The sequence below is a fragment of the Gymnoscopelus braueri genome (genome assembly GCF_963280865.1).
Source record: "Gymnoscopelus braueri genome assembly, chromosome: 8".
NCBI classification, from domain to species: Eukaryota; Metazoa; Chordata; class Actinopteri; order Myctophiformes; family Myctophidae; genus Gymnoscopelus; species Gymnoscopelus braueri.
The window spans coordinates 31,963,807-31,983,069 of record NC_137609.1 but is presented as its reverse complement, the minus strand read 5'-3'; the positions used below and the strand labels follow the sequence as shown (position 1 = coordinate 31,983,069).

The 19,263-nt window shown below is 38.5% G+C and overlaps 1 protein-coding gene and 1 long non-coding RNA gene across 6 annotated transcripts; one reads left to right on the top strand and one right to left on the bottom strand.

Annotated features, from left to right (window-relative positions):
- Positions 1-2,209: 2,209 nt before the first annotated feature.
- Positions 2,210-5,783, top strand: LOC308090354. The gene is made up of 3 exons (XR_013933613.1): positions 2,210-2,833; positions 3,558-4,255; positions 5,664-5,783. It is a non-coding gene; the product is annotated as an uncharacterized lncRNA (long non-coding RNA).
- Positions 2,920-17,620, bottom strand: LOC308090353 (uncharacterized protein). 5 transcript variants are annotated; one of them, XM_080435490.1, is made up of 14 exons: positions 17,493-17,620; positions 17,268-17,333; positions 15,236-15,562; positions 12,502-12,792; positions 11,407-11,529; positions 11,286-11,301; positions 11,101-11,183; positions 9,820-9,870; positions 9,605-9,655; positions 8,995-9,045; positions 8,826-8,897; positions 6,986-7,057; positions 5,729-5,815; positions 2,920-3,534 (listed from the first exon to the last, which is right to left on the bottom strand). In XM_080435490.1, exons 2-13 carry the CDS (start codon positions 17,326-17,328, stop codon positions 5,736-5,738), a joined length of 1,278 nt encoding a protein of 425 aa, XP_080291616.1. In that variant the 5' UTR covers positions 17,329-17,333; positions 17,493-17,620; the 3' UTR covers positions 2,920-3,534; positions 5,729-5,735. The 5 variants fall into 5 exon arrangements, with proteins under 5 accessions (XP_080291616.1, XP_080291614.1, XP_080291617.1 ...); XM_080435488.1 differs by lacking the exon at positions 2,920-3,534 and having other exon boundaries at positions 5,693-5,815; XM_080435491.1 differs by lacking the exon at positions 2,920-3,534 and having other exon boundaries at positions 5,693-5,815; positions 11,407-11,526.
- Between the last annotated feature and the right edge of the window lie 1,643 nt (positions 17,621-19,263).

The following is a 19,263-nucleotide window of genomic DNA, read 5'->3' as shown; positions in this document are numbered from 1 at the left end:
CAAGCACATCAGTGCATGCTTGTACTTTTGAATACTTAAGTATATTTAAAAGCAATGACTTTTTTACTCTTACTTGAGTAACATTTTGACTGAGCTACTTTTACTTGTAGTGGAGTACATTTGACCAAGAGTATCTGTACTCTTACTCAAGTACTGGGGTCGAGTACTTTGTCCACCTCTGTGAATGGGTATGCCAGGCCCAAGGGTTCAAAGGTCAGGGTTCCCTCTAGAAAATTGGGCAGACTGAGACCCACCTCAGGGATGGACTGGAAACAAAAAATCTGGGAATTTAAATGACAGCGGCTCTCATATGTGTTCTATAAAAAGAATAAAGTACTGAAAGCACTGTCAGTCTATCAAATAAATACAAACTAAAGGGCCCAGCACAGCCTGTTTTGCAAACCACATCATTGTACTGCACAGGGTATGAAACTATTGACACTACTTGTTTTTTTCCACTCTATGGGAGGAAACGGATGACAAAAAAATTAAAAAGAGAGAAGTATGAGTTACAGAAGTGGTCAGTTTTATCATGAACTCAGTGTTGACATGTGTTCTCTAGTGTGTCATATCTCACACATAAAATGCTGCTAAATAGAACCAAAAGTGACAAAGACTACCCACATTTGGCTATACTGGGTTCCCGCAACAAGTTGTGGCTTTTGTATGTACAGTATTGGGGTCGAATTTTTATGTCCGAAGTTGGGAGGACACAGTTAGCACAAGTACAAATCTGAAGAAAGGGGTGGGGGGGAAACCATTGTTTCATGCAACTTTTTACTATTGCTTGGATTGCTTGAATTTGCACTAATAGTGCAAGTTCAATATCAAGATATCAAGTTACTTGATATCTTGCCTACTCCTTGTATCAAAATGGATATTTATTATAAAACTAAGTTATCATTACACACACACACACATACACACACACACACACACACACACACACACACACACACACACACACACACACACACACACACACACACACACACACACACACACACACACACACACACACACACACACACACACACACACACACACACACACCCCCCCACACACACACACACACACACACACACACACACACACACAAACTTTTAAAAGAAAGTTACTTTTATTTTATGGTAATATGATTGGACAGGTACAAGTGTACATTGTCACAGTTCAGGGTATCATTTTGATTTGAGACAAAAACAATAAAGCTGGTGCAAAGAAGCAAAAGGTGTAAAGCATAACATTTATTTTTCAGGTAATACTACATGTAACAAAAGATAGCAATGATAACAAAGATTACATTACATTAAAGAATTAATGAGTTGAGTCCATGTTTTCTCAAAGTTTGATACATTTTATGGCGGTCGCCGTGATTTTTCCATTGATATATATTCTTTTAACAGATTAGCCCAGTGGTTCTCAAAGTGGGGTCTGGCCGGGGACACCCAGTGGTCCTTCAGGGCGCTCCAGGGGGTCCCCAGCTAAATGATATAATAGTTAGTAACCAAGTGGACCCAACTCAGACAATGTACAAATGGAACGAAATGGAACATCACTAAACTTGTTGTTTACTAATAGTTTGTTCATGATATTCTTTTAATTATTTTTAGAGTAGCTAATTCCTTTTACCCATTATTTCCCCCAATTTCAGTCTTTAATGCCAATTATACAACAGGTAGTTCCGACCAAGCAATCTGATTGGTTGAAATAGCTTTCTAGCCGTGCTTCAAACCAGCATCATAGCACGGGCCTAATCACATTAATAAATCACTCCGCACTGCAGTCCGCACTCCGCACCTGATTAGACCATATATGACACAGCTGTGCTGTGAAGTCACGCTGTCCCACGGTAGGAAAACAAACAGACAGTACCCACCGCCGCCACCGGAGAACAAACAGCTACGCAAAATGGACTATGTTGTTAATTTTGACTTATTTGGTGGACTTACGGATGATCAATGGTTAGAAGAGAGCACACTAAATCGCCTAAAATCCTATAATAAAAGGAATAACTGGAAAAAAAGTGTGCTTTATTTCAATGGTAACATCCATACTGTATAAATATCCTCCTGTGTTAAAGTAAAATTACTCCCATTTCGTTAACAGTCCAGTGTATGTTATACTTTATCGTACGAAGGTATCGCACGGCAAAAATAGCCGATCTACAAGTTCACAACGCATCGCCATCTTGACGCGTTGTGAGCTTGTAGATAGTTATTTTGGCCACGTAACACGATCGTACGACGGAGCATATAGCCTACTGGAATCAGCTGTGTTGATGAGACGAGAGTCAGAGAGACAGAGTGCTGCGCTGTCACAGGGACTATTTTGTCTCAGTCAAATAAACTCTTCTCTTTACAGGGAAACGGATAAGCGATTTTTTTTTATTATGAATTGCCCCACAATATGAATACATTTGGATGTGTTTTGTTGGTAACTGTTGTATAATCGCAATATTACACTCGAGGGTGTGCTTTACCTTACATTATTAGCACTTCTGTGATCGCGGCGGAACTCGGCTTCGCCTCGTTCCTGACCGCATCACAGGCGTGCTAATAATGACGGTAAAGCACACCCTCTCGTGTAATATTGCTTAATTAATTACTTCCACTGCTTGCCACTGCTGTTGTACCCTACTGGCTCACCTGCCAGTGAGGAGCCCCCACCGGGAAGACTTAGCACCTACGTCCTACTCCTCCTGTTCAACAGTTTACACACATTCAAGGATCAGAATGGAAATAAGGTCTCAAGCTTTTCTTTTTATCCTAAAACTAAAATGTATATGCATTTTCTCAATAAATCATTAATCAACCCATTAACTCATTAACAGTTTGTGAATGATTGATTGATTGATTGATTGATTGATTGATTGATTGATTGATTGATTGATTGATTGATTGATTGATTGATTGATTGATTGATTGATTGAATACTTTATTTAGAAAGACATGGAAACAGTACATGGAAGTACAATTCACAATACAAGGTCTTCTAAACTGGATCGCTCATAAAAGCACTTGGCTTATTTAAAATGAGATCCCTGTGCACTCAAATCATGATGACATTTAAGAAGACATACAAATATACACTACTATGCAGAACGTCATACAATCAGCTTACAGGTTACTGGTATGAAAAACAAGAAATATGTACAATAGACAGTTTTAGGAGGAGGGGAGGGGGGGGGGGGTAGGTTAAGACTTTGACAGGGGCCAGTTTGGAATTGCAGCCTCCTGAAGGTGATTCTTTAGGGCAGTTTTGAAAGTGAGTAGGGTTTTACACTCCTTTACTCCTTTGGGTAGGGCATTCCACATTTTTGTTGTATAGCATGAGAAAGAGTTAATTCCCTTGTTCAACCCAAATCTGGGTTGAACATGATCAGTGGAGCTGCCTCTGGTGTTATGATCGCGGACTTCATTTACGTTTTGGAAGTATTTTGACAAATACAGGGGGATCCCAATGTTGTGTCGAATCTTGTAGACCAGGCCCATATCAAGTTGCTGTACTCTGTCCTCAACCCTGAGCCATCCAACCCTAGCAAAATGAGCAGGGGTTAGATGGACTGTGTATGTATACAGTTGTTTGTGTGGTTTGCGCTCATAATTCCCACTACTCCGACTACGTGGCTTCCGCGTGCGGTTAGGGTTAGGGTTAGGTATAGGGTTAGTAACCGTCAGAAAGGCGACATGTCGGAAAGCCGACATGTAACCGTTTGTGTGTATATGTGTGTATGACAGATCAGATCATATCTTTGGTAGCCTAGGGCACGTGCACAAGCTGTTTGTGAGGGGCCCTCAAATGGCCGGCCTCTCCAAACAGTTAGCAAGGTACTGCTCAGTATCAGCTATTATAGGAGACCGCTCAATTTGGAGGAGGCGTGTTGTGTGTGTGTGTGTGTGTGTGTGTGTGTGTGTGTGTGTGTGTGTGTGTGTGTGTGTGTGTGTGTGTGTGTGTGTGTGTGTGTGTGTGTGTGTGTGTGTGTGCGCGAGTACGTGCACACGTGCGAGCGAGCGTAAATGGAATAATTTACATAATATATTACAAGAAAATAAATGTTACCCAACATTTACATACTGTTCAAGATCCAGTAGACCACATCTGCAAACAGACACTCTGTAAAAAGTTTGCCCAACTAGAGACTGATAATAATACTCCCTGGTTTCATTGTTAAAACTGTGAGGAAATATTTAAAGAGTTAAAAACAACTGCATCACAAGACTAATCCAAAGTCTTTAGGGTGGTTCTTCATACTGGGGTAATGTAGGGTGACCATATTCAGAATTCCCAAAAAGAGGACACCCAACGAATGCACGCGTTCGCGCACGAGCACGATTTTTTTTGCGGTTTTCCCCCGGATTTGTAACTTTTGGGGTTTTGTTTGGTACCTTAATTCGGTTAATTCGGTTAATTCTGGGCCTCTTTGAGGTACTGAAATATATTGCTTTATAAATAATATATTTATTTATTTAAAGCATGTCTCCTCTGTTTGTTTCAGATAACAAAATAATCACAGCTTAAATTAATAATTCAGCTTTTTAACAAAACAAAATAACATCTCTCTCTCAACAAGTCTTATCTTAGAACAAGTGAGGTACCCCATTATTCAAAATAACCTCTCATGTCTATAATGTAAAAATGTAAAAAATGCCTCAAAACCTGTTAATTATAAACAAAAGAAAATAGAGAAGTAGCCTGTTCTTCAATGTTATAGCTCATTCTTCAAAATAATGTCTCCTATGGCTAATGTAAAAAATATAAATAATGCCTCAACATTTAAACAAAAAGAAAGGAGAGGTAGATAACAAAATAATCACTCTCATACAAATATGCTCTATAATATTTCATGTTAAGTTCTGTATGAACATTCAGCTTTTTAACAAAATAAAATAACCTCTCAAGTCTTAGACTTATCTTAGAACAAGTAAGGTACCCCATTATTATACATTATTATAGTCGGTCAATTTGGCAGAAGAAGTCTCGCCTTGCACAGCTTTCTTGTGCTTTGAAGTGGCAATATGGGCTTGCAGCTCTGACGAACCTTTATTTGCCACGGAGACATATGTTCCTGCTTTGCAAACAGTACACTCTGCTTCACATTTGTCACGACCCAGACGAAAACACGGGTACTTTTTGCGCATTTCATCTGTGAAGTTGCATTTGCGTTTTGGCATTTTCTCCGCCTCTGTCTGTGTAACTTTTCTCGGTCGGGAGCAATGAATGACAGGCAGCGCTGAGCGCGATGTATGCTGTTCAGTGTGTGTCTGTGTGAGTGTGTGTGACTGTGTGTGTGTGTGTGTGTGTGTGTGTGTGTGTGTGTGTGTTTGGTCACGTGTGCCTCCAGCCTATCAGCAGCTGTGTTGCCAAGTCTCGTGAGAGAAATAAGGAAACATTCCTCCAAAACAAGCCAGAAAAAGAAGCAAATTTTTGTTTTTGAAGTTGCGGTAAATATTCGGACATGGCAACATTAACAATGTGAACAACTCGTTCGCAATTTACAAAACCGGGGTTACGGAAGTACCATAGTTAGCGCTTTCATTGTAAAAAAAATAAAAAATCCCAAAACACCGGACATTTGAAGGATTTTATAAACCCCCCCCGGACAGGCCGGACAGCACCCCAAAAGAGGACATGTCCGGGTAAAAGAGGACGTATGGTCACCCTAGGTAATGACAGGTTTGGTTTCCAAAACAGTGGCCATTACTGTAGGTTTGTTTGCGGCCGTTCTCACCGCTGTTCTAGCAAATGCCTTGGATTTTGATGTCCCCAGACGTATCGGTAGCCAGAGATCTCAGAGATCTAGGTTGTACACAGGCATCTAAGGAATCAAAGTTACAGAATACATTTAATACCGGATACACTGTTGAACAAGCAAAATAATATGCAGCGTTGGATAGTGACACTCCACTCAACACAACTGCCTGTCTATTCGCATTTATGGAAAACACAAAAACAAGTACTGTATATCTCTGCTGTCCAGCCCGAACCTGCTAACTCCAAAACGCTCATCTTCAGGAAACGAAAAAACTAAATATACGTTTTTTAGGAAATGAAGAAAACCTTATATTTTTTAAACAAAGCAATACTGCCTCATCAAAGTTGGTATAGTGACTTTATATATCGTCAGATACTTGCATATGTCATCATATTATCACCACTTTACCCAAATCCAGCGCAAGTGGAGATAGTAGTTTCAGACGAGCAGAAATCAAGCTGAATGGAGTTAGGTGTCCAAACAACAATAGCTCCACTTGCTGCTGAGGGAGAGGTTTCAAAAGGGTACAAATGTCCAAAAGCTAACAATGGATCTCCAAGCTCACAATGCATCACAACAACGTGTGAATTAATGCCCTGATGCTTCATGAAATATAGGCCAACAATAATAAACAGGACTTTAAATATTACAATAACTTTTGCAAAGAGGGGTTCACAGAATTGGAGATTCAGTAGAACTAGCGCGAGTCGCGACAGAAATGCTATCAACTCCTTTCTTCTTGTCACATTGCTCTCTTCATTAAATACTTCATAGATTTTAGAAATATAATTATTTGTTTTCATAACATTAGCGTCAAGTTTGATAAACAGGTACACTGCATAGTTTTAACAGACTACGGGGAGTTTGTTTACTCGATACTCCTCCTCGTTCATTGCGCAGCGCGCTCTGTTCTGTGTTGTGAAAAGGCTGCAGCAGAGTAGAGAGGGGGAGTTGTTTGTTTTTGACGGACAGTTTGAGGATCCAATGGAGTTGGGAGGTTTTGTCAGAGGCGCTTTTTAATACTTTTCATTGGTTCAAATGTTTAGATTTTTTACACAGACGTAAAGGGTGTTCAATAGCGTTGATTTATGAAAAAAAAAAAAAAACCGGAAAATGGAGTTAGCTGGTTCGTCCCGGACACCGACGATATATAATATAATGCTTTGGAATGGGAATAAACATTAAAAAAACTAAATACATGCTTCACATTCAATTAAAATCACATATACTCACATGCATCCTCAGAAGAGCTGACATGCGGGGGAGGAGAAACCGAGACCTCGGTGCTCGTGTCTGGCGGCTTGACTATAAAAGATCGATACATTTTAGGCAAGAAATATGCTGTACAGTTGAATTTCACATCTACACCTACTAGTTTAAAACTTTGTTTTTCAATATTCTGTATGTTCCAGAGTTACACTGAAGTCTTTATCAGTTGATCGAAGTGTGAACATACACTATAGTGATACTTCTCTCTTTTTATATTTTTGTTTCCTTCCATAGGGTGAAAAAAAAGTTAAGTGTCATAAGCCTGTGCAGTACAATACTGTAGTTTGAAAGACAGACCGTAATGCTGGGGCCTTTCCGTTTGTATTTACTTGATAGCTGATATGATTGATGTGCCTTCACTACTTAATAATTATATACATAATATTAACACATATGAGGGCCACGTTATATTAAATTCTGTTTCCAGTCCGCCACTGACTAGATTTCAGTTGGCTCAATTGTCTATAGAGCGTCGCAGTTCCCGCCCACTTCCTGTTTTTTTTGGTGCCGGAAGAAAAAACTCAATGCATTTTTCCATTGACATTTCCAAAAATATTTATATCTATTAATTTAAGCCTCGAATCAAGCCATCACGAGATGACATGAATCATGACCATAAAACGTTTTTTTCTGTGATTTTTTTTAATTTTATATTTAATTATATGATATACTATATTTAATAAATACCCTTTGTTTTGCCGTTTTCAACAAAACAAATATCACAGAATCAAACGTTTATGGTCATGATTCATGTCATGTCATGATGGCTTGATTCGAGGCTTAAATTAATAGATATAAATATTTTTGGAAATGTCAATGGAAAAATGCATAGAGTTTTTTCTTCCGGCACCAAAAAAAACAGGAAGTGGGCGGGAACTGCGACGCTCTATAGCAGTGGTTCTCAACCTTTTCAGGCCGTGACCCCCTCAAAATAATCATATTTGAATAAGGGACCCACCACCCTGATAAGCAATTGGAATTGTAGGAGTTGAGGCATTCCATTTAGATTGACTCGGTTCCACAGATTAATATTGTGAAAATAGCAGATCTACAAGCTCACAACGCTTCGCAAACGCGAGGCGTTGTGAGCTTGTAGATCGGCTATTTTCAAAAATGTTGTCTCTTTCTTATATTATTTGACAATTTGGCCAATGTTTTTTTTTAATTACTTTTGATGCAGCAATTATCAGGACCACACCCATGCCCTCATTCCAGAGATCCTCATCTCCAGCCTATTAACTTTACACACCTGTCCCTCATAAGTTCACTCCTTTATAAACCCTACCCTCTTCCGCTCAGGTGGTATTGTTTGACTCTCTAGACACTAATAACTCCACAAGGTCCCATCCGTCTTTGTTTATTGCATATCTGAACATTGCCTTTGACTACGTTTTTGCCTATCCCGCTTGTACTTTTGCTGGACTTAATTAAACACCCTTGAAGCGCAGGTTTCAAGGGTGTTTAATAAAGTCCAGCAATCCTGCATTCAAGAATGTCAATACAGCAACAGCCTTTCCCCCCCTTTTTTTTGGTATAGCACCAAAGACTGACAATGTTGAACAAACAAAATAATATGCAGCGTCGGATAGTGACCCACCCACACTCCTCCCCTCCTAAAACAAGCCAGTGGCACAGCCAGAACCACACATGTATTCAATGTACACTCCACCACACAACACAACTGCCTGTCTATTCGCATTTATAGAACACACAAAAACATGTATAATATAATAATTTGGAATGGGAATAAACATAAAAAAACTAAATACATGCTTCACATTCAATCAAAATCACATATACTCACATGTATCAGCAGCAGAGCTGACATGCGGGGGAGGAGATACCAAGACCTTGGTGCTCGTGTCTGGCGGCTTAACTATAAAAGTTTGAGTTTTGTCGTTCAGTGAGTTAAAGTTTAGTTTAATTATAATTATTAACATAAGACATGAGAGTATTTAAACAATATACTGTACCATTTTCATAGTCTTCAGTGTGATCCTGTACTTCATGGATGTCTGCGCTCACTGGTAAACAAACAGTTAAATTTTTATTTGGTTAATTATTATGGTAATTCGTAGAAAAAAACATTTCCTCAACAGAAGATTTCTGGGAACGGATTCTTATAATCAGCATTGTAACTTGTACAAACAGTAAGACATGCGAATATATGATGCATTGTGAGCTTGTAGGTCTTCTATTTTTGCTGTTCTTGTTCAATGTTTGAAATCTTGACAGTTTTGAACATTTTGAACATTTTTTAAAACTGTTGCCCTAATGGCATGCCAAAAATAGGGACATGAGGTTGAAAGTAATTAATACACTTCCACAAATGAGCTTCATTGTTTAATCGACTTAAGAGATTTATTTTTAAATTGAAGTTATGAATGAATTTAGGTTCAGATTAGAGCATCTGATTATGTAGGTGTATTTACATGATTATTCGTTTGTCAGACTTTTGTCGTTCACTGAGCTCAAGTTTAGTTCCATTGTAACAGTTCTGGAAACTGATTCTACTCATCATTGTAACTTGTTGTAACACTGTAACATTGTAAGACATGAGAATATTTAAACAATATACTGTACAATTTTCATAGTCTTCAGAGTGATTCTGTACTTCATGGGTGTCTGCGTTCACTGGTAAACAAACAATTAAATTTGTATTTGGTTAATTATTATGCTAATTAGTAATACAAAAAAACATTTCCTCAACAGAAGAATTCTGGGAACGGATTCTTCTAATCAGCATTGTAACTTGTACAAACAGTAAGACATGAGAATATGTAAAAAATATACTGTACTAGGTTCATAGTCATCAGAGTGCTTCCGTACTCCATGGACATCTGTGTTGCCTGGTAAACAAAAAATGTAAATTGATTTAATTTGGTTAATTAATATGCTAATTAAAGAAAAACCTGTAAAATGAAGGAATTAATACATTAATACTTGAACTGCAAGACTTTAACCTACTGTATATACTTAGGCATAATGTACAGTATAGCAAAAATAGACAATTTACAATTAACACATGGGTGAGCTTGTAGGTCTTCTATTTTTGCTGTTCTTGATCAATGTTTGAAATCTTTTCAACAGTTTTGACCATTTTTGAAAATTGTTGCCCTAATGACATGCCACAAATAGGGACATGAGGTTGAAAGTGATTAATACACTTCCACAAATTATCTTCATTGTTTAATCGATTTAAGAGATTTATTTTTAAATTGAAGTTATGAATTAATTTAGGTTCAGATTATAGCATAACAAATGGACACTGAGCCCTTTCTTGTTCGCAGTGGTAATGGACAGGTTGACAAATTAAGTCAGGCACCGTGGACTATGATGTTTGCAGACGACATTGTGATATAGTGAGATGAGGGAACAGGTTGAAGAGAGTCTATGAATTTGGAGGCACGCACTAGACAGAAAATGAATGAAAATCAGCAGGATTAAGACAGATTATGTGTGCCTGAATGAGGACAGTGGAACAGTGAGGATGCAATGAGGAGGGTGGAAGAGAAGAGGAAGGTCAAATAGGAGGTTCATGGATGCGGTAAGAGACATGCAGGTGGCAGGATGCAAACGTGAGCCATCCTGCTTTTAAAAGTAAAGTGGGCAAGTGATCATTTACTTACATGGAAGCCACTCAGTGGAACGACCTCGAAACCAGTGTCAAACTGACAACCAATCTGATGTATTTTAAGCAGCAGACAAAAGCATGTCTGTTAGAAAAGGTTCCCCTATAGAGGGTCATTAGTCTAGGGAAAGAGCGCTTGTTTTTATGTATGTACTGTATATGTTACTGTCATGTGTTTTGTATTGTTATGTATGTTTAACTTATTAACTGTTAACTGTGAGAGGACCTCAATGGAAATAAGTCTCAGGACTTTATTGTGTCATCCTCGAACTGCTGTAACCATGTGGTTTTATTGCTTTTCAGTAAGTCAAATAAAAAAAAAAGAGTCACAAAGGAAGACGCGGAAAACAGATACAGATAGAAACAGATGATCCGCTGTGGCGACCCCAATGGAAATTAGCCAAAAGAAGACAAAGAAGATTAGACCATGATTGGTTCAAAGACTGACCGTGTTGCAGCATGGTCATGCTGCAGTATACGTCAGTTGGACGCCTATTTGTTTCCGGATTGGTTCCCTGAGGTTGAATGGGTCTATAAATGTGAGGATAAATGTTTAGCAGCATGAAGACGTAAACAAGATCTAATCTACTACTGTCATGTTGAAGAATAGACATAGAGCAAAACTGTACTTACCTGACACAAAATAGACCTGAAAAAAAAAGAAGTTGTCCTTCAAATTGCTTTGCCATTGTATTAAATATCTCAGTGAATGTATTGATATGATTCAGATGTAATCTAATGTAGTAATACTAACCTTTGCATGATCTGTATCGACACAGCAGGAGCAGCAGGGTCATCAGTAGAATCACAACAAGTGGTCCTAAAATCAGTCCCACTATATGTTGAGAACACAGCTGTTCCACAGGCCCAGACACTGCTAAAGAGATGTCGTTATAAAAATACTGAAATACAATCACAATAAGTACAATCATTGGTACAAACCTTCTATCCTTTTCGTTTTTGTTCTAATCATTTATGGATTATGTTGTAAAACAATAAAATAAATAGTGGTTTAATGGTACAGTATAAGCTTGGGAGACATTAGAAAAGTTGATTATTTTATGATAGCTCATGCTGTAAACAAAAGAGGAAAGTTTATCTCAAGCAACTGATTTTGAATCAGCAATTAATACTATTTATTTATGTTTTGGTCATTTTCAAGACTGATTGTCTCCTGTTATAACTTCAGTAATATTGGCTTGGACTAGTAGTTCTACTAGTTAGTAAAATGTTGAGGAATTGTAACACAGCACATGACAAAGAAAATGAATAATTATTGCCAAGATAAATAGGAGAGGACAAAGAGGAGGGACCACATGCAACAAAAGTCCTGATACTAGAATGAAACTCAGGCTGTTGCCAATTGCCATTATGTGTTTCAGTGTGTCCACTGCTAATCTCGCAAACCACTGGACCAATCAGCACTACATTTCTGTATGCCAAGGAAGTAAATCCCTGGATATTTTCCACATATTACGAATATTTTTACGATGAACAATTGCGAATTCATATTCTTAGACCCACTGTCCCTCCATTTAGCCTAGACTGACGCCAAAAAAATCAAATATGCGAGTCTTAATGTACAGTACGCTGCCAACATTCAACTTGACTGTCTCAAGTCAGACAGAACGATGGAGAGAGGTTGGTAATGAATGTGTATGAAGACAGTGTTGTTGTTTTTTTCCCTTCTTCTTTTTCTAATGTTTTTAGTTGAATTTAGAGCATGGCGAAGCAACGTTCGCTGAGGTTGGAATATTTCCAAGAACATGAGGAAGATGCGTCGCCCAGTTCACCTCATTCATGACCTTTTTGCCCACATGAATTAAGATAAAGCTCTCAACTCTCTCACCTTCACAGGCTGTTAGCTGTATGATTTTTTGATTGACGCTGACTTTGTTGCGAACAATGCAAGTCAAGCTTCCCACTAATTGACCAGGTAAGATGATGCAGCTCAGGTTGGTGTGCTCAGGTGTGGCACTGCTCAGTGATTGGTTATCCAGTCTCCAGCTGTGCAGGGATTTGCTGGTGTTCATGATCAGCTTCCAGGTGAACTCAAGGTCATCTACCTTTGAAGAACAGCAGACCTTCTTCTCTTTTGGTGACACACACTTCTGAAATACATCTGGCTCTGACACAGGAGCTGGAAAACACGCACGCACGCACGCACGCACGCACGCACGCACACGCACACGCACACGCACACACACACACACACACACACACACACACACACACACACACAGGTTATCTAGCTCTCTTAGTGGGACCAGGCATGACCTTTGTGGTTCAAAGTAGTTCCGTCTTCACCTCTGCAATCAGTGGTGGACAGTAACGGAGTAAATGTACTTGAGTAATGAGTACTGTACTTGAGTACAGATTCTGAGGATCTGTACTTTACTTGAGTATTAGATTTTTTTTATACGTATTACTCTTACTTGAGTACATTTCCAAGACAAATATTTTACTTTTACTTGAGTATATTTCTAGGAAGGCTATAAAGTACTGAGTACTTTTAAGCCCACTCCACATCCACAACAATGTTTCGCCATGCAACTCCTTGCAACAAGCAACTACTTGCAACTACTTGCAACCATTAACCCCAATGGCAGTTGCAAGGAGTTGCATCGGTGTGGTTGACCTTAAAACAGTTTTGTTGCAAGGAGTTGCGACGAGTTGCATTGGTGCGGTTTGGCCTTTAGGTTGGCTGTTTTTTTCTCTCCTTAAAATACAATTGGCCTAACTTCTGCTCTCACACTAGCCGTGTTTCTGGCTTCCCCCTCCGCTCGCCTCTTTGTTACATCTTGTATGGGTGTATAGGAGTAAAAGTATTTAGTTCTGGTTTCTATGTTTTTATAGGTGTTTCTGAAGGCTTTGTATAACGTCTACAAGCAAGCACATCAGTGCATGCAGTGCAGGTGGTTTCAGAGAGTTACAGTACTTCTCTGAAACAAGAGTTACAAGGTCCTATAAATTCATTGTGAAAAAATTACAGCAATTCATTGATATCAAAATTAAGAAATGTACTTCTACTTTTACTTTTACTTGTACTTTAAAGGTAGGGTAAGTGATTTGCAATTATTCAAATTCAAATTTAAAAAATGGGTCTATGTTCTGATACATTACTATAGAGTGTCCTGTCCATATACGGAGTCTCCCATGTCTCTCCAGCTCTTTATTAAACAGAAAATGCATTTTCAGTGCTCTCTCCTGATTGGCTTAAAATGTGTCACTACCTGAAAATGTACTATATTCTGTTTACTAAAGAGCTGGAGAAACCCCTGTGACCGAACAAACGCTCTGTAGTAATGATTATTATCAGAATATGGTACTTTAACCTTTTTAACAAAAAACAAAAAATACCAAAAAATATCACTTACCCTACCTTTAAGTATTTTTCAAAGCATGTACTTTGGAATACTTAAGTATATTTAAAAGCAATTACTTTTTTACTCTTACTTGAGTAACATTTTGACTGAGCTACTTTTACTTATAGTGGAGTAAATTTGACCAAGGAGTATCTGTACTCTTACTCAAGTACTGGGGTTGAGTACTTCGTCCACCTCTGGCAATCACACCACATCTGACATTTTGATGTGTTGCACTTGCTTATTAAGATTTCAATTTGTGGAGCCAAAATGTCTCTGTTACATCTTGTAACTGAACAAGTTTGTATCATGTGTGGGTGCCACAAATGCTGAAGATGTCACTGTTTGTTGCAGAAACATGTTTATTCCCCCCACCAAATTTGGTACAAATGGTCCCGTGAGTTATGTGACAATGACTCCCTACTGGTTGCCTGCTTGCCTTCATACATTTGTGGCGGGTACTTCTTACAAAAATGTGATATATCATGAATGCAAGATCCATCACATCTTGGGGCCTCTATAGAACGCACCTCCAAAAGCATTTCACACTTCTGCCAATGGGAAGAAGAACATTAAAAGTTGCACCATCTGTTGTTTCCCCCCGCAGCTGCACCCACGACTGTCACAGCCCTGGGTAGGCAACCGCAACCACTTTTCCAGTTACTAACTTTTAGGTTGGCCAAAACTTGTTCTATTACAGCTCATAAGTGAACATTTTTGTATGTGTATCATGATTGCAAAGGAGTCTCACCACGTGATGCATAAATGCTTATTGTAATGTTTCCATTTGTATTATAATGGATATCTTGTTATAAAGAAATGTATTTATGTATTTATTACATATGTTTGTTTGTTTGTTTATTTATTTATCTTCACCTAAAATATCATGCCCAAAATTGAAACGCCAGGTCTCTGTACTGAAACACATATTTGTTTCAGTACAGTCAGCTGTTAATACTAGATAATAATTGTGATACTATTTCTAGTGGTGCATCTATCAATACATTGACCTTAGTTTTCAGATCTCAACATCTCTCTTATTCACATAAGTATTACAGGTAAAGGTTACTGTAGAAGTCAAGTATTAGATAGGAACAGAGTAACTATAAGGTAAGTGATTAGCAATGTGCACTATTCTTACATGTAGTAATACTTCAACTTCATGAAGAGAGAAATGTGTCTAAAAGAAAACAAACAGACAAATATTTGTGCCTATACCTTGTATTTGTAGTTTCATGGAGACTTTCCGCACTAATTCCCCCTTTGAATCGAATGTTTCCATCAGGTAGTCTCCAGAATCATTCTTCATTACGGAATGAAACATGAATGTTCCATTCAGTAAGAATGCACAACGATTTGCACATTTGTTTGGGAATGCTTCTGTCTGATTCTTTTTTCTTTTTATTGTTGCAATTCTATGTTGGCCTCTTGTTAAAGTAGTGTCTTCCTCATTTCTAGTAGAATTCAGATGAATTAACAGAGGCTTTCCCAGTTCTCCAAAACACTGAGATCCAATATTTCCAGACAAATTACAAATTGTAGCATCTGATGAAGGTAAAGAAAACACAATAAATATATGATAAGTAGAGTGAAGGGTGATGGGTGTTCATTGTTTTAGAATCATACTTAATCACTGATTAATGTATTTAGTCTGGGAGGAACACCAGAATCCTATTTACATGACATGTAATTAAAATACCCAGTTTGTGTACCCCAAACTACCTTGTACCTATTAAAAGGTGTTTGTTTACAACTTACTCTACTTTTAATTATGTAAAACCATTTACTATGAATTTGAATTAACATTGTTTTTAATCATGATAATTATGGCAAAGGCCACTGTACCAATCAATTTGAGCCAAGTTGGATTTTGTACGATTAAAATATAGTAAACTAGAAAAAGTGCTCCTCGGAGCACAGGTCTCCGCCAGGTCAGGTAGGTTATTGTGGGCCAGCAATGTTAGGATTTTGCCAAACAAGATGAAATATGAAAAATCGGACAGAACCGTCGTGATCACTTGACTATAGACATAATGTGTACCGATTTGCGTGATGTTTGGACAAAAGTTTTGCAAAATTCGGCCTTGTGGTGGCGCTATAATAGGGCAATGTTACAAGGATGCCATTTGTTCCTCAACGTAGCATGAATGTGCGTGCAAAGTTTCACCGCAATCGGACGCTGCGTTCATGATTTGCGGCATTTTGTTCCAAGCGGGCCACTCCTGCAAACTTTAGATGTCAATCTTAGCCAATCAGGATGGAATATGACAAACTCTAACAGATCTGTCTTGATCACATGACTATAGAGATCATGTGTACGGATTTGCGTGAAATGTGGATAAAATCTGAAGGCTTAATATCCAAAAATGTGTTTTACATAAGTCGGCCTCCTGGTGGCGCTATAAAAGGCAGATGTGAAAAATGCAGGGCAAAGGTTTTTCCTTGGCCTCTAAGTACGCATACAAAGTTTTACACAGATGGGAGCAGTTATAGGTAAAACACAAATCAGCCTGTTATAGTGCCACAATGAGGCTGATTTGAAAAATGTCAAGTGGCATTTCTTCCTCGGCCAAGTGGGAATGTGTTTCACCGCAATCGGACGCTGCGTTCATGATTTGAGGCATGTTGTTCAAAACGAACCAATCCTGCACACTTTGGAAGCCAACCTTAGCCAATGAGGATGGAATATGGAAAATCGGACAGATCTGTGTTGATCACATGACTATAGAGATACTGTGAATCGATTTGCATGACGTTTGGATACAATCTGTAGTAATATCAAAAGATGGGTCAAATCGGCCTCCTGGTGGCACTATAACAGGCCCATGTGAAAAATTAGGGGCAGAGGTTCTGAAATGGCATCCAGGGAGTGTGTGTGCTCAGTTTCGCAGCGAACGGGCCAACAGTGCCGGAGATTAGCAGGTCGCGGACAGACAGGACACACGGACGGACGCACGGAAGGACGAACGGACAGGGTGCAAAACATACTCTCTCGCCAAGAGTCACCATGCCTTTCGGCCTGGCGGAGACAATATAATAAACAAGTAATATTCGATATTTTTCGGCATTTAATGTGGTTCAATAGTATTCCTCCTTCCCTAAGTTTCAATTATGTAATGTATGTTTTTTTTTGTATGTTTTTTTAACTCTTTTTGTGTAATTTAAGACAGTACAGATGTGCTGCTCTTTGCAATATTTGCAATAAGAGAGGGAAAAAATTATGAAAATATGCAGATATATTGAAACATACCATGTGCCAGAGCTGTGATGATGATGATGATGATGAGGATGATGATGTATTTGGAATGCATTTCTACTGTTTAAAGAGAGAGAATAAAGCAGGTAGTCCTGTGTTGTTAATTTCACTGCAAGTCAAAGCAGCGTTTCTAATTCTTGTACAGAAATCACACAACCTCTCTACGCCTGTTTCGGTACACTGACCTATTTGAGAAAAGAAAATGTGGTTTCCACTCACCAATGTGTAAATGGCTGGTGGTCAAAGTTCTTTGATGGTTTAACCCTCAAAGGCTCAGTGAGGATCAGTGATATGAACCTGTGTCACTGTCTTCTGCTCAGAGCCAATGTACAATGCGTCTCTGCTGTCTCTACAGTCTTAAGTCGTGTTTACACATGAATATCATTAATTTACTGGGAAATAAATTAACATAAAGAGAAGGGGAAGTGTCATTCACACATGGCCCTCTACCGTCATTCAGCCGTCATCATGTCACCTACACTTTTGCAGCTATGGGTACGTAGGCTACTTAATACTCACCTGAGAGGTGTCTATAGACTGTTGAAATAATATATCATAAATGAGCATGGTCCTAGGAATGTTCCTGCAAGTATACACAAATATTTTTGTATCTAAATTAAAATCTCAATCATATATAAGGATGAAAACATATGCATATTAGAGAAGCATGGCATTGAGTATGACTGCTACTGTAGAAGGGGTGGAGACAAAAACTATTGTGAAACGTGATGTGTGGTATGTGGTACAGGAAGGATGAAAAGTAAAAGATAATTATATATGATGCAATACCTAAGCAGGCAGTATGAACAGCAACAATCCTGAGTATTATATCCATTGTATAGCTTACTAATATACTAGCAATGAGGCAAAGTTATTGCTATAATCCAGCACACCAACATTCAGTCACCTGTCACCTGTCAAGGGGGTATTTATAGATTGAATGCATTTTTTGTATTTAGTTTCTTGTCCTCATTCAGGGCTCTGAAAGCCTCAGGGAATAACGTTTTCCTGAGCCTTGCACCCCAGACTTTGAGACACCTCAGATGCTTGCCATTCTGCATCATCACAAGCAGTCCATTACTCAGGTGTTGTTTGTCTTTCATAGTCCTTTTTGCCCCGCTCAAGCACCTGCTGTTGTATGTATCCTGCAGGGACAAGAGGTGGGTGCGCTTGGCCGACTATATTTTTTCTGAACCCATGTGAACCCTGGATAACTTGATACCATTAATTCTCATGATAGCCTATCAGTGAAATTAACTGCAGCCAATACAAAGCTGCTGGTTATGCTCTATGGTCTGTCGCCATCTAGTGTATTTGAGAGGATGATGCAGAGAAAAGGAAAACCCTGTTCAAACTGTGATTTTGCTGGTTGCTTAAAGGAGCATTTCACCACTGGAAGAAGCTACAGTAACTCAAGGTTAGCACTATTTGTAGTAGGAAAGAGCTTTAAAGCACTACTTGTAGTAGAAAAGAGCTTTAATATAATATAATTTGACATTGGTCTTTATGACCGGAAACAAATACCGGTAATGTAGAATGCGCTCCTGTGGATTGCCTTCCACAGTATATTACTCCAACTACTGTACCAACATGCCTTGCAGATGGAAAAAATGCTTGTGCTTAAAAGAACCCCAAGCTTTATACATGTTAAAACAAAAGGCTGATGCAAGCACACACATTCTGTGTGACACACACACATTAACATACTGTATTTACGGTATATACTGTATTTACATTTTTTAAACATCGAAAAGAAAGTCATCTTTAACTTGATAAAGAGAATGATGATGAAATTTTTTGAAAAGGACATTCATTAGAAAGATTTGGAAAATCAAGATTTTAAAAGAGTAGGCTATACGATGTACATATACATTCATGGCAAAACATTGTCAAAAGTTTTATTTCTGTCAATTGTATGTCACTTAAATAACAAGCGGAAACTTTCATTAGCGGGGTACATTTGCACATAGGCCTATCCGTAGGGTATCTA